The sequence below is a fragment of the Eubalaena glacialis genome, chromosome 11 (genome assembly GCF_028564815.1).
Source record: "Eubalaena glacialis isolate mEubGla1 chromosome 11, mEubGla1.1.hap2.+ XY, whole genome shotgun sequence".
Lineage (NCBI taxonomy): Eukaryota > Metazoa > Chordata > Mammalia > Artiodactyla > Balaenidae > Eubalaena > Eubalaena glacialis.
In genome coordinates this window covers 7,388,875-7,404,189 of record NC_083726.1, presented here as the reverse complement: position 1 = coordinate 7,404,189, position 15,315 = coordinate 7,388,875, and the positions used below count along the sequence as shown (strand labels likewise).

Here is a 15,315-nt window from a genome sequence, read left to right as displayed (position 1 = left end):
GAGAGGAAAGGGGAGAGAATGTGGACTGGGTAGAGAATTGTAGATCTGAACATACCTGGGTCAAAGTTGAGGCCCCAGACTCCTAATGGGGAGCAGCCCTATGGGGGGGAAGGAGTCATGAGAGACGAGTTGTTAGTCGTGGATTAATTTCGATTTGGGTAAACCATTGGGAGGATGAAGCAGGGGAAGAGGCCCTCTGGGCTGGGAATTTAGGGGTCCCGGGTACTTGGAGCATGATCTATCAATAGAAGGCGGCATGGTCTCCAGCGGACACATCCCCTTGGCTCCACAGGCTCCTTGCCCAGAGGAAAGGGGCACAGCCAGAGGGGTCCAGGGCCCGGGCTGTTCTGCCCTGACCTTCTGACAGTGAAGGCACTGGGGTGCAGTCGAAGAAGGCGAGGCTGGGAGGCAGAGAACTGGTTCTAATCCTTGCTGTGCCCTGATGAGCTGTGTGACCTTGGCCGAGTTATTTCCCTGTCCTGGACTTCGTGTATGATCTTTCCATCCATTCCACCTCTAAAGTTCCATGACTTGGGGCCCATCAACTTCATCATCCCCGAGTGTTCCTGAGGGTACCAACAGTGCCCAGGGATATGCCCATCTTGGAGAGAAGGCCCAGAGCCTGCCTGTGGTGAGGAGAGTTGGGGTCTGGGGACTCCCCTGCCATGGGGAGCAGTGCTGAGACTGGAGGTGGCCTCACAGTGCAAGGCTACTGAGCTCCAAAGACTCAGGACAGCGACTGCCCCAACCGTAAAACGCGACCAGCCGTACCCTCCAGGAGGAACATTCACCCAGCACAGAGGTGGCTCCTATTAGGCCTGGTACAGACAATGAGGAAAGTGGGTAGAACAAGCCTGGAGGTGGTGAGGAGGGAGAAGAACATCAACCGAGTGAAGTCCTGTCCCACTCTCCCTTGGTGGGCCATCTTGGCCCAGTTGATTCCCCACATGAGAGAGAGGCGACCCATCTCTGCAGTGTCTTGGGAAAGCTATTGGATTTTCATGCCTCGGTTTCTTAAGCAAATTTGAAAGTTAATAGATATTTTGGTTGGCAGTAAAATTACTCCTTTCCATTTGCTCACAGAGATGCTGCAGTTTGTCAGCAATCAAGTGGGAGAGTTCCCTGACTTGTTCTCAGAGCAGCTGTGCAGCTCCTTCCCTGGCGGCGGTGGAAGTGGCAACAGCGGCAGCAGCAATGGCGGCAGCAGCGGTGGCGGAGCCGGAGCCGGGGACCCCTCGTTGCAGCGGTCCTTCAGCCAGGTCCCGTTACCTTCCTTCTCGCCCTCGGCTACCTCCCCCCAGGCTCCAGCCCTACAAGTCAAGGCTCCCCCCACCGCGGTTCCCCCTCCGCCAAGGGCAACTCCCGTTCTTCAGCCCCGCCCCCAGCCCCAGCCCCAGCCTCCAGCTCAGCTGCAGCAGCAGACAGTAATGATCACCCCGACATTCAGCACCGCTCCCCAGACGAGGATCATCCAGCAGCCTTTGATATACCAGAATGCAGCTACCAGCTTTCAAGGTGACTCAGAACTCAGATGTGATAGCGATTGGTTGGTTCACAAGTTTTTGTGCCAGTTTGCAGACACTTCCGAGGTAGACTGTAAATAGTTCTGTCCTCTCTGGGGATGACACAGCCGATCAACTTGGCCCCGTCTGAATGAGGTTTCGGTAGCTGGCCGTAAGCATAGTGGTGCAGGAACACATTCGGTCTCTTCAAATACCTTAATGTCTATTGTGCTTGTTTCAAGGATGCGTGGTCAAAGACTCCAATGGGCACAGTAGCCACAGGGCTGTCCTGGTAACTAGAGGTGGGGGCTTGAATAAAATTAGTCTTGAAACTCACCCAGGCACCAGGAAGATCTCAGCACCTGTAGGTTGAGAACCATTCATCCAGGAGACATCTCCTGAGCATCCACTGCAGAGAAGAGTACGCCTTTTAACATCGGTGCCGTGTCTCCGAGTGGCAGGCCTCACAGTAGGCCCTCGGTGTGTGCTGAGTGAATGAGTGACTTTCTGTGTTGTGCTGTGTCCCGGCACCTTTTCATCAGATTGCTCTCTGACCCTGTGGGGACCCCTGGGTGGGATTAGTATTGCTCTACTAATTTCAAAGGATCTGACAGTTCTTCAATGGGCTTCAAGGGTTTAGGGGCTAGGGGGAGGCCACAAAGCGAAAAGCTGAGACCGTCATCCCAAAGTGCACTTTCCATTCATTTCACGGGAGGAAATGAAGCCCCAGGGAGTTGGTTCTCAACACCTGTTAACTCCCTTGCTGGGTGCAGTCACTTGCTGATTAGCTTCCCTCACCTCCACCCCAGCATCCGGAGCGATGAAATAATTTGTACTCGTTCCCTCAGACATTGATGCAGCCCTTATGGGATATTCTTGTCATCTAGACCAGCTTGTAAATGGCTGTGCACATCTTCTTCAGCAACAGGTGGGGCGTTGGGATCGTTAGGAGGCACTCCAGCCTCGGTTATTGCCACAGCTACGGTGACAGAATGCATTCCTCGTCCACGTGACTTTTTTCCTCCTCTTTTCCCAAGTCCTTCAGCCTCAAGTCCAAAGCCTAGTGACATCCTCCCAGGTGCAGCCGGTCACCATCCAGCAGCAGGTGCAGACGGTGCAGGCCCAGCGGGTGCTGACGCAGACGGCCAATGGCACGCTGCAGACCCTCGCCCCGGCCACGGTGCAGACAGTTGCTGCGCCCCAGGTGCAGCAGGTCCCGGTAGGTGGCTGACAAGAATTCAGGGAGGCCCTGGTTGGGGCTCTTGGCCGGCCTGTGGTTGAAGATGTGGTCTACATGCTAGGCAGGACCAGCGGAGTGTGAGGGAGCGGCTTGCAGGGCAGGTAGGGGCACCTGGACCTTACGAGGCCCCCGTGAGACCCGGCAGAGAAGACGTCTGTAGATGCACACTGGCACCCACCTAAACTCAGTAAATGCTGGTGTATTAACTCATTTACACATGTAATGGGTATAAAACTGAAAAGAAATGTACCAGAATGTTCTTAAGCCGTGTATCATAGTGGACTGTATTTCTAACTAATGAAGTAAGTTAGCTTTAAAAAACAATCCAGGTTTACCATTTTTGCTTCCCAGCCGTTTTCCTCACATTCCTAAGTTTGTCCACAATCAGGTCTCTCTCCCTTCCACGGTCCACCCGAGCCATGCTTGCTCTGCCCCCGCTAGGCCGCTGGCACTGCTCTCCTCAAAGCCTTTCAGCCTTCCAACCCAGAACCCTCTTTAGATGTACGCCTTCTCCCCGGCAACCCAGTAATCAAGCTACATTCTCAGTTTTATGAAAATTTTATTTTATCATTCTTTTCTGGAGGGTCTATGCAGGAAGAAGTAATGCAAAATAGAAAAGTAATGCTACCTTCCTTTTCCTTTTCTTCCTTTTCCATCCAGGTCCTGGTACAGCCTCAGATCATCAAGACAGATTCCCTTGTTTTGACCACACTGAAGACAGATGGCAGCCCTGTGATGGCCGCAGTCCAGAACCCAGCCCTCACTGCCCTCACCACCCCCATCCAGACAGCTGCCCTTCAAGTTCCGGTAAGAGCTGCCCCCCACCCCACCCCCGCTTCTTGGGAGTTTTAGGCCTCAGAGATGGTAACGAAGCCTCCAGATACTGAATAGATGTGGCAGCTCTATGCAGTGTGTCAGTCAGATTGCAAAATTACCCCATTTTAGTTTTTTTTTCCCCTTAAGAAGTACCAGCACCGAGTGTTATGTGGGAGTACTAGGGTTTATGAGGGGCAAGAGAGGAACAGCAGAGGAGCCCCAGTTTCTGGGCAACAGCTCCACACAGGACCATCCGCCTCTTAGGTCCTACTGATGGAGGTTTAGCTTCTGAAGGACCCTAAGCCGCCCAGGCAGGGAGGGGCTCCAAGGTGGGGGACGTGAAAGGCACCCATGCTTCAGTTGTAGGGTCTTGGCCACTGTCTCATCTTGTGGCAAGAGAGTCTGAGAGAAAAAAGTGATCAAAATTCAAAAGCAAGCCTTAGTCATAAAAGCCAAGAACTGGAAACAACCCAACTATCCATCCAAAAAGAACTATTGATGCACACAACTACGTGGCTAAGCCTCAAAAGTAGTACACTGAGCAAAAGGTGCTTATCACAGAAGAGTTCATGCTGATGATTCCATTTATACAAAGTTCAAGAAGATGGTGCTAGAAGTCAGAGCAGTGATTACTGCTCTGGGGGAAGGGGCATGAGGGAACTTTCTACGGGGATAGAAATGGTCTGTGTCTTGGTCAGGGTTACCTTGGTTACACACATTGTATACATACGTCACAGTTCCATTAAGCTGTACACTTAAAATGTGTGCCTTTTACTATGTGTGAATTATTTCTTGATGACTAATGAAGTTAAGAAGCTTTTTGTGTGTTCATTGGCCATTTGGATATTGAGGCCATTTATTGAAGAAAATAAAACTAAAATTAGTGAAAACAGAAACAAAGAGCAGGAAAAGCAGACTTGAGGGGAAAACGAGGAGAAGCCTCTCTAGTTGGTCTGTTTAATAAAATGGCTCTGATTGTCACTTCTGCCCTTGAGCTTTTTGATGGTCAGATCGTATAAGGAAATGCAGTAAGTTAACTTCACCGTCATGTGAGAGGAAAATACGTGTCATACACCAGGAGAAAGTTTTGTGGTTGGTGCATTGTATGCGAGCTCAGAGGTGGCTAATGGGTTGACAGCAAGGCAGAAATTACATGACATGTTTCTGGCATCCCTACATCAAAGGTTGGTGTTTATCCACATTAATGCTGTTGTGGCACATGACTAATCAACAGTGATTCTGAAAGGGGCATAGTACCTGAGGTACCATGGCTCCTAAGGCTTCTGGACTTAATTAACCCAGGAAGGGTGTCAGACTACACAAAGCATTTTCAGGTGATGCCACGTGGCCAGGGCCAGTGGGTTTGTGTTGTGAGGTTGCTTTACTCAGACTAACCAAGTGGTCATTCTGCCCTTGTGCCTGTTCTAGACCCTGGTGGGCAGCAATGGGACCATTCTGACCACAATGCCTGTGATGATGGGACAAGAGAAAGTGCCCATTAAGCAGGTACCTGGGGGAGTCAAGCAGCTCGAGCCCCCCAAGGAAGGAGAAAGGCGGACGACACACAACATCATTGAGAAGCGGTATCGCTCCTCCATCAATGACAAAATCATTGAGTTGAAGGACCTGGTCATGGGGACAGATGCCAAGGTAGGTGCCAAGCAAAATGGTGTTTCATGCCCCATCGTCTCCCCTCTATCTGTCTTTGCTGCAGGAATTTAGGGAAGACCCAGGCCCAGGCTGAGTGAATGCAAGAATGGTTAAAGTTGCTTTCTTACTAAAGCATCTTGGCGTTTTGAAATTCCAGGATTATAAGATATTAACTGTTGGGTGTTGGTAAGGCAGTGGCCTGCCTGGACCTTTGAGTCTGCTCTGCAGTGGTGGTGGCCACCCCGCCCCTCACTACCACCACCGTGTCGCAGACACCTGCTGCTCTCTGATGGCCAGGTACACAACCGTGTGTACGTCTGAGGCAGCTGGTGGCATTTTTGGCATATGTTTAATTGTATTCAGGGATGGCTAACAATATTTTAACCTTTTAGGGAGGAGGAAAAATGGAGATTGGGTCTTTGACAAAGAACAAATAGAGGAAATTGGTTTTTCATAAATTTCTGATGTTTCAGTGAATGTATCTTTTGGCTTTGGCACATAGGAGATTTTTTTTACCTGTTATCTGTTTATCTTTACCTCTATTTTGAAAGAAAATATAATTTTCCTTGTAACCTACAAATCTGAAAGGTACTAATATACCTTTACTTAAGATAACCAGCCAACAGTGCTCTGGTTTTTTGTTTGTCATTTGTTTTCCTTAAAGTTTGTTTTGATGCTAGGATTATCGTAGGAAGTAGGAGTAACAGCTAATATACAGTGTTACTGTGTGCCAGGCCAGAGGCTAAACTCTTTACACATATTAGCTCATTTAACCCTTATGGCAAGCCTATGACTCATATACTATCATTATCCCTATTTCACGGAGGAGGAAAGTGAGGTTCAGAGATGTTGAGTAACTTGTCCTGGGTTGCACAGCTAAGTAGTGGGAGAGTCAGCATCTCAGCCCAGCACCTCCCACTCCAGAGCCTGAGCTCTGGGCCTCTGCTCTCTTCACTGTGCAAGCTGGTCTGATGCCACCATGTTTTTCACCCGTCTTCCTTCCCAGATGCACAAGTCTGGCGTTCTGAGGAAGGCCATTGACTACATCAAATACTTGCAGCAGGTCAATCATAAACTGCGCCAGGAGAACATGGTGCTGAAACTGGCAAATCAGAAGAACAGTAAGTGTGCTCGTTGAGAAAAGGGTTTCAGACTTTCCGGTTATAGTAGAAGTCCTGTGCTGGGCATCGGGGAGGGTCCACTGATGTGTACAAGGTGCCTTCAGGGGTGAAGCAGGAAGCAGGGGCTGTGCATCCCTCACCTAGCCCAGCTCCAGCCCAGGTGAGGTGCTATAAAACGGACCGTTTGCCAGGTAGGGTTTTCTTTACAGAGCTCTTGAAGGGCATTGACCTAGGCAGCCTGGTGGACAATGACGTGGACCTGAAGATCGATGACTTTAATCAGAATGTCCTTCTGATGTCGCCTCCGGCCTCTGACTCAGGGTCCCAGGCAGGCTTCTCCCCCTACTCCATCGACTCTGAGCCAGGAAGCCCTCTATTGGATGATGCAAAGGTAATGAGCTTTTGAAATCCCCTGACCCCTGGAATCTCTCCCATCTCCCCGAAGTTAATAGTGGGGAGGCTGCAGACAGCGGTCCAGGTCAGGTGTTCAGAGGCCCTGGGCTGGAGAGGAACGAGAATTCTGTGAAATTAGCCACGTACTGGAGAATAAAGAAAAAGAAAGCTGACTCTGTATGGGGATACAACCTCCGGTTTTACTGGTCCTTGCTGAAAGGGCCCATCAGAGGGGAATAATGGCCAAATCCAGCATGGGAACACACAGCGGCTGTCGTGCGGAGCTAGGAGTTGCTGGAGGCGCCTCATTGCTTCCCTTGCCCATGATGAGCCTGGCAAGACCACTTTGTGAGGTTGATCAGCTGGGTTAGGATGAGGCTGCCTCTGGGTCCTCTTTGGGAAATGATTACAGTTTGCAGTCTAACAGATAACATTCCTACCAAGGGCCTTTAATTGTGGAAGAAAGCCCCTGGCAATTCTTGTTTAATGGAATTCGTTAAAAGAGGCTGAAGCCTAATGATCTTCCCAGGAACCTGTGGAGACCACTGGGGTTTGTGCTGTATTTTGACATTGGCAGTTTCTGGCTTCAGAAGCACAGAGTTTCCTTCTAGCGTAAGTTGTTTTTTTAAAATTTATTTATTTTATTTGTTTATTTTTGGCTGCATTGGGTCTTCATTGCTACGCGAGGGCCTTCTCTAGTTGCGGCGAGCGGGGGCCACTCCTCGTCGCGGTGCACGGGTCCCCCACTGCGGTGGCTTCTCTTGTTGCGGAGCACAGGCTCTAGAGTGCAGGCTCAGTAGTTGTGGCGCACGGGCCCAGTTGCTCCTCGGCATGTGGGATCTTCCCGGACCAGGGCTCGAACCTGGGTCCCCTGCACTGGCAGGCGGATTCCCATCCACTGTGCCACCAGGGAAGCCCTTAGCGTAAGTTTTTGTTCAGGCCATTTATTGTATCATGTACTTAATTTTATTAGGGAAGCTCTATTTTTGAAATATTTTATAAATGTGATTCTGCTTGGTAACAAAAGGCCACATGACATATACGTTAAATTAGATAGGCGTCTGAATCGTCAGAAGAAATTTTCAAATGGTTTAAAAATACTGAAAAGGAGTTGTGTGGGATGTACACCCTGGGAGTCAGCAGAGATCTGGTTCCAGTCTCCCTCCCTCCTTAGGCTCCCCGGGCAGGCAGGGCCTCTGCCTTCAGTTCTCCCTCTGTAAAACTGGGGAGAAAGCAAAACAGTGTTGTGGTTTTAGAATAGGCAAGCGTCTGGGAATTCCCTGGCGGGCCAGTGGTTAGGAATCTGCACTTTCACTGCCGAGGGCCCGGGTTCAATCCCTGGTTGGGGAACTAAGATCCTATTAGCTGTGTGGTGCGGCTGAAAAAAAAAAAGAATAAGCAAGCTTCTGTAAATAGGTTCATACTAAAGTATGGTCTTTAATCAACTTTGAGGTGTAATTTATATGTGATACAATACACCTATTTTAGTGTATCGTGCAGTATGATGAGTTTTAACAAACGTATACGCTTATGTAACTCACAGTAATCAAGATATAGAGTAAAAAGCTGAAAGCGTTTCTTCCAAGATCAGGAACAAGGCAAGGATACCCACTCTCACCACTTTTATTCTACATAGAATTGGAAGTCCTAGCCACAGTGATCAGACAAGAAAAAGAAATAAAAGGAATCCAAATTGGAAAGAAAGAAGTAAAACTGTCACTGTTGGGCTTCTCTGCTGGCGTACTGGTTGGGAGTCCGCCTGCCAATGCAGGAGACATGGGTTTGATCCCTGGTCCGGGAAGATCCCACGTGCCGCGGAGCAACTAAGCCCGTGTGCCACAACTACTGAGCCTGCCCTCTAGAGCCCGCAAGCCACAACTGCTGAGCCCGTGTGCCACAACTACTGAAGCCCGTGTGCCACAACTACTGAAGCCCGCGCGCCTAGAGCCCGTGCTCCGCAGCAAGAGAAGCCACTGCGATGAGAAGCCCGCGCACCGCAACAAAGAGTAGCCCCCACTTGCTGCAACTAAAGAAAGCCCGCACACAGCAACAAGGACCCAATGCAGCCAAAAATAAATAAATAAACAAACAAACAAAAAACTGTCACTGTTTGCAGATGACATGATACTATATATAGGAAGTTCTAAAGACACCTTCAAAAAACTATTAGAACTAATAAATAAATTCAGTAAGTTTGCAGGATACAAAATTAATATACAGAAATCTGTTACATTTCTATACACTAACAACAAAGTATCAGAAAGAGAAATGAAAACAATCCCATTTACAATTGTATCGAAAAGAATAAAATACCTAGGAATAAATGTAACCAGGTAGGTAAAAGACCTGTACTGGAGAAACTATAAGACATTGATGAAAGAAATTGATGACAACACAAACAGATGGAAAGGTATACCATGCTCACGGGTTGGAAGAATTAATACTGTTAAAATGACCATATTCCTCAAGGCAACCTACAGATTCAGTGCAATCCCTATCAAAATACCAAAGACATTTTTCACAGAACTAGAACAAATAATTCTAAAATTTATGTGGAAACACAGAGGACCCCAAATAGCAAAAACAATCTTGAGAAAGAACAACAGAGCTGGAGGTAGCACATTCCCTGATTTCAAACTACAGTAATCAAAACAATGTGGTACTGGCACAAAAACAGACACATAGATCAATGGAACAGAATAGAGAGCCTAGAAACAAACCCATACTTATATGGTCAGTTAATCTATGACAAAGGAGGCAAGAATATACAAAGGGGAAATGACAGCTTCTTCAATAAATGGTGCTGGGAAAATGGGACAGCTACATGCAGAAGAATCAACTGGACTACTTTCTCACACCATCTACAAAAACAAACTCAAAATGGATCAAAGACTTAAATGTAAGACCTGAAGCCATAAGACTCCCAGAAGAAAACATAGGCAGTATGCTCTTTGTTATCAGTCTTCGCAATTTTTTAAAATTAATTAATTTCTTTATTTTTATTTATTTTTGGCTGTGTTGGGTCTTCGTTGTTGCGTGCGCGGGCTTTCTCTAGTTGTGGCGAGCGGGGGCTACTCTTTGTTGCGGTGCGTGGGCTTCTCATCACAATCGGAATGAGCAATCGGAAGAACAAAGTCCTTTTTTTTTTTTTAATTTAATTTATTTATTTTTGGCTTCATTGCTGCATGCGGGCTTTCTCTAGTTGCAGCGAGGGGGGTTACTCTTCATTGCAGCGCGCAGGCTTCTCATCGTGGTGGCTTCTCTTGTTGCGGAGCACGGGCTCTAGGCACGCAGGCTTCAGTAGTTGTGGCACATGGGCTCAGCAGTTGTGGCTTGCAGGCTCTAGAGTACCGGCTCGGTAGTTGCGGCGCACGGGCTTCATTGCTCTGCAGCATGTGGGATCTTCCCGGACTGGGGCTCGAACCCGTGTCCTCTGCATTGGCAGGCGGATTCTTAACCACTGCGCCACCAGGGAAATCTGGTCTTACCAGATTTGGGGGGGCTGTGTCTCCTCAGGCAAGGGGAACAAAAGCAAAAATAAACAAATGGAACTACATCAAATTAAAAAGCTTTTGCATAGGGACTTCCCCGGTGGTCCAGTGGTAAAGAATCTGCCTTCCAATGCAGGAGACACGGGTTCGATCCCTGGTCGGGCAACTAAGATCCCACATGCCGCTGGGCAACTAAGACTGTGTGCCACAACTACTGAGCCCATGCATCTTAACTAGAGAGCCTGCATGCCACAAACTACAAAACCCATGCGCTCTGGAGCCCACACGCCACAACTACAGAGCTCAAGCGCTCTGGAAGCTGCGCCCCACAACTAGAGAGAGAAAAACCCGCACGCCACAACTAGAGGGGAGCCCACAGGCCACAACTAGAGAGGAGCCCACAGGCTACAACTAGAGAGAAGCCCACACGCCACAACGGAGAGCCCGCGCGCCACAACAAAAAGATTCTGCGTGCCACAACTAAGACCCGACGCAGCTAAAAATAAAAATAAATTAAGAAAAAAAAAAAAAGAGTAGACGGATGTAACCCTAAAAAAAAAACAAAAGTAAAACCTTTTGCACAGCAAAGGAAACTACCAACAAAACTAAAAGGCTACCTACTGAATGGAAGAAGGTATTTGCAAACAATATATCTAATAAGGGGTTAGTATCCAAAATTTTCAAAGAACTCGTACAACTCAACATCAGAAAAACCCCCAAACAAACAACAACTTTAAAATGGGCAGAAAACATGAATAGACATTTTTGCAAGACATACAAATGGCCAACAGGCACATGAAAAGATGCTCAACATCAGGAATTCCCTAGTGGTCCAGTGGTCAGGACTCCAAGCTTCCATTGTAGAGAGCATGGGTTCGATCCCTTGACAGGGGACTAGATCCTGCATGCCACAACTAAGATTTCGCATGCCGCAACTAAAAAGATCCCACACGCAGCAACGAAGATCCCGCATGCCACAACTAAGACCCGGCACAGCCAAAGAAATAAATATTAAAAAAAAAAAAAAAAAGATATATGTACCCCTGTGTTTGTTGCAGCATTATTTACAATAGCCAAGATAAGGAAGCAACCTGAGTGCCCAGAAATAGATGAATGGATAAAGAAGATGTGGTATATATGCAATGAAATACTAGCCATAAAAAAAGAGTGAAATCTTGCCATTTGTGACAACATGGATGGACCTAGAGGGTATTATGCTAAGTGAAATAAAAGAGACAGAGAATGATAGGTGTTGGTGAGGATGTGGAGAAAAGGGGACCCTCATGCACTATTGGTGGAAATGAAAATTGATGCAGCCACTATGGAAAACAGTAGGGAGGTTCCTCAAAAAATTTGAAATAGAACTACCATCCAATCCAGCAGTTCCACTTCTGGGTATTTTTCTGAAGAAAACAAAAACACTAATTCAAAAAGTAATGTTCACCCTTATGTTTATTGCAGCATTATTTGCAATAGCCCAAGATATGGAAGCAACCTAAGTGCCCACGGATAGATGAGCAGATAAAGAAGATGTGGTATAGATATACAGTGTAATGTTACTCAGCTGTAAAAAAGAATGAGATCTTGTCACACCATGTATGATCCTAGAGGGTATTATGCTAAGTGAAATGAGTCAGACAAAGACAAATACATAGGATTTCACTTATATACGGAATCTAAAAAACAAAACAAACGGACGAACACAACAAAACGAAACAGACTGGTAGGTACAGAGAACAAGTGGGTGATTGCCAGAGGGGAGGGAGTTGGGAGGGTGAGTGAAATAGGTGAGGGGAGGTTAAGAGATACTACAAACTGGGCTTGCCTGGTGGCACAGTGGTTGAGGGTCTGCCTGCCAATGCAGGGGACGCGGGTTCGAGCCCTGGTCTGGGAGGATCCAACATGCCGCGGAGCAGCTAGGCCCGTGACCCACAACTACTGAGCCTGCGTGTCTGGAGCCTGTGCTCCACAACAAGAGAGGCCGCGATAGTGAGAGGCCCGCGCACCGCGATGAAGAGTGGCCCCCGCTTGCCACAACTAGAGAAAGGCCTCGCACAGAAACGAAGACCCAACACAGCCAAAAATAAATAAATAAATAAATTAATTAATTAATTAAAAAAAAAAAGAGAGATACTACAAACTAAAAAAAAATTTTAAAAAAAAGATACTACAAACTTCCAGTTACAAAATAAATGTCACAGGGGTGAAATATACAACATGGGGAATATAGCCAATAATATCGTAGTGCTTTTGTATGGTGACAGATGGTAACTAGACTTATCATGGAGCTGATGTAATGTATGAAAATATCGAGTCACTCTGTTGTGTACCTGGAACCAACATAGTGTTGTAGGTCAATTATACTTCAATTAAAAAATAACAATAGGGAATTCCCTGGAGGTCCAGTGGTTGGGACTCCGCTCTTTCACTGCTGAGGGCCCGGGTTCGATCCCTGGTCAGGGAACTAAGATCTTATCAGCTGCGTGGTACAGCCAAAAACAAAACAAAAAACAATAAATGGGGCTTCCCTGGTGGCACAGTGGTTAAGAGTCCACCTGCCAGTGCAGTGGACACAGGTTCGAGCCCTGGTCCCGGATGATCCCACATGCCACGGAGCAACTAAGCCCGTGCACCACAACTACTGAGCCTGTGCTCTAGAGCCCGAGAGCCACAGCCACCGAGCCCGCGTGCCGCAACTACTGAAGCTTGCGTGCCTAGAACCCGTGCTCCGCAACAAGAGAAGCCACCGCAGTGAGAAGCCCGTGCACTGCAACAAAGAGTAGCCACCGCTTGCTGCAACTAGAGAAAGCCCACGCGCAGCAAAGAAGACCCAATGCAGCCAAAAATAAATAAAATAAAAATAAATAAATTTATTAAAAAAACAAAACGATAAATGAATAAATCTCTTCTAGTTTAAAACAAAATGATATAGAACATTTTTATCTCCCATGAACTTACACCTTTGCAGGAAGTGCACACACGCCTCTCCAGCCTCAGACAACTTCTGATCTGCCTTCTGTCGCTTTAGATTAGCTTGCCTGTTGTGGAATTACACAGAAACAGACTCCTGCAGAGTGTTCTCTTTTGTGATGGAGCTCTGTTGTAAAAGCAGAGCTCATGTCCCTCTGGTCTTTAGAACATGTTCTTCTCCCAGGTGGCAAGAGGGCAAGTGCTTTCTTCCCATCTGACTTAATGGCCTTGAATTTAAATCTCACAATCTGATTCCGATATATATAAAAGTAAAATGCTATAAAAACCCACGCAGTATTCGTTCTAACCTTGCGGCCCCCTGTTTTGAAGGTCAAAGATGAGCCAGACTCTCCTCCTGTAGCCCTTGGCATGGTGGACCGCTCACGAATCCTGCTGTGTGTCCTCACCTTCCTGTGCCTCTCCTTTAACCCCCTGACCGCCCTGCTGCAATGGGGAGGGGCCCACGACTCGGACCAGCATCCACACTCAGGCTCTGGCCGCAGCATGCTGTCACTCGAGTCAGGTAGGTGGAAGGCCCCTCGTGCCACCCGGGCCTGGGTGGGCTGCTGTGGCAGCAGAAGGCCCTGCATGCAGCCACTCGGCTTGTCCGCCAGGTCCCGAAGGGCTTTCTTAGGGGACCCCCACCTGCTTGCTTATGATAGGGACAGGCATAAGTCGCATTTCGGAAGTAACAGGCAAACCCAAGTTCATTCAGAAAGAGCAAAACGAATCAGGACCCTGCGCTGCCGTAACTGGGGGTTTGAGGGTGTGGCTGTTTGAAGGAGGATATGGTCTTCTTACTGCCTGAGTCATTAAACCAGTGGCCTAACCCTGCCTCGGCTAACAAAGATTTTTGTGGCATCCTGCCCCATAGTGACAAGAGCTACCGGGTTCCTAGTTAGGCTGTAGAATTGTCCCAAATTTGCTACAGTGTGGATTAAGATGCATGTATTATTCCTCTCCTCTGCACTTCGACATGGTTACTAAATGAAGCAATCGCATTTGTTCCGAAAATGAGGTAGGAGGCTCTTTCCTGTCACAGTGAGGGGTCAGTCAGGTGCCCTGCAGTGTCCCAGGGCTGCTTCGGGAGGCGCTTCCCCACGGGCTCAGCTGCGCCGCTCCTCCTTAGGCTCTGGGGGCTGGCTGGGCTGGATGATGCCGACGCTCCTCCTGTGGCTGGTGAACGGTGTGATTGTCCTGAGCGTCTTCGTGAAGCTGCTGGTCCATGGGGAGCCAGTGGTCCGGCCGCATTCGCGCTCCTCGGTCACCTTCTGGAGGCACCGGAAGCAGGCAGACCTGGACCTGGCCCGGGTGAGTCCTGCCGCCTGCCTTTCCCCTTCCTCCCCCAGGCTCGGCCCATAACTCGGCAACTTATTCCAGCACCCCAGCGTATAAAAATACCCCGGGGGCAAGAGGAGGAGGGGACCCTACCCCCAACAGTTCCAGGGCAGCGGAGGAGAGGGCACCTAGGCAGAAGTGATTCCATGGCCACGAGCTGATCTCTAGTCTGTAATATGACGGGAGAGTAAAGTGCTCTGGGAGCCTGGGGTGTGAGCAGAGCGGTCAAGACCAGGAAGGCCCTTCCAAGGGGAGAGGACGGCAGGAATAGGTGGGCTTCTGGGGGCCTGGCAAGTAGATGGTATGTCTGGAGTGTAGGATATGTCGGGGGAGACGAGGGCTACGGCTGGTAGTGTAGCTAGGGCCCAAGTTGGAGGCGTATTTGACTAGTGACTGATTTGAGGTTTTTGTCCCAGTTCTCTGGAGAACCAGGAAGGTTTTTGAGCAGGAAAATTCGCTGCCAGTCCTCTTTTGAAATCAACAAAGGAGTTTATGGGAAGGATTCTGGGGCAAACTCACGGCACGGAAGGAAGAGTTAAACACCCGTGTCTCGGGAGGAACAAGGACCAGGACAGGCCTCGGCAGCAGGTAGCCGTGGGCCTGCTCTCCCCGCCTGCAAGCTGCAGAGCCCACGAGAGAGAATTTGGCCAGCCAGTCCGTCAGTGGACCTGTCAGCCATGTCCAGGTCTGTGGCTAGTGGAATGTAGGTGTGGTTGTTGGCGCTACCCCTAACGCAGGATGACACGCACCCCTAGATGTTTATCCTAGAGACAGGTTCAGGGCTGTGTTTTATG

At 48.5% G+C, this 15,315-nt stretch overlaps 1 protein-coding gene across 1 annotated transcript in view; it reads left to right on the top strand.

Moving 5' to 3' along the window:
- Positions 1-15,315, top strand: part of SREBF2 (sterol regulatory element binding transcription factor 2) — a 61,890-nt gene that overhangs the window by 21,975 nt on the left and 24,600 nt on the right. Inside the window, exons 2-9 of the mRNA XM_061205778.1 lie at positions 1,084-1,515; positions 2,540-2,721; positions 3,403-3,549; positions 4,987-5,208; positions 6,215-6,329; positions 6,539-6,720; positions 13,514-13,706; positions 14,313-14,494. Of these exons, the coding sequence (XP_061061761.1) occupies positions 1,084-1,515; positions 2,540-2,721; positions 3,403-3,549; positions 4,987-5,208; positions 6,215-6,329; positions 6,539-6,720; positions 13,514-13,706; positions 14,313-14,494 (1,655 nt within the window). The remainder of the gene's footprint in view (positions 1-1,083; positions 1,516-2,539; positions 2,722-3,402; positions 3,550-4,986; positions 5,209-6,214; positions 6,330-6,538; positions 6,721-13,513; positions 13,707-14,312; positions 14,495-15,315) is intronic.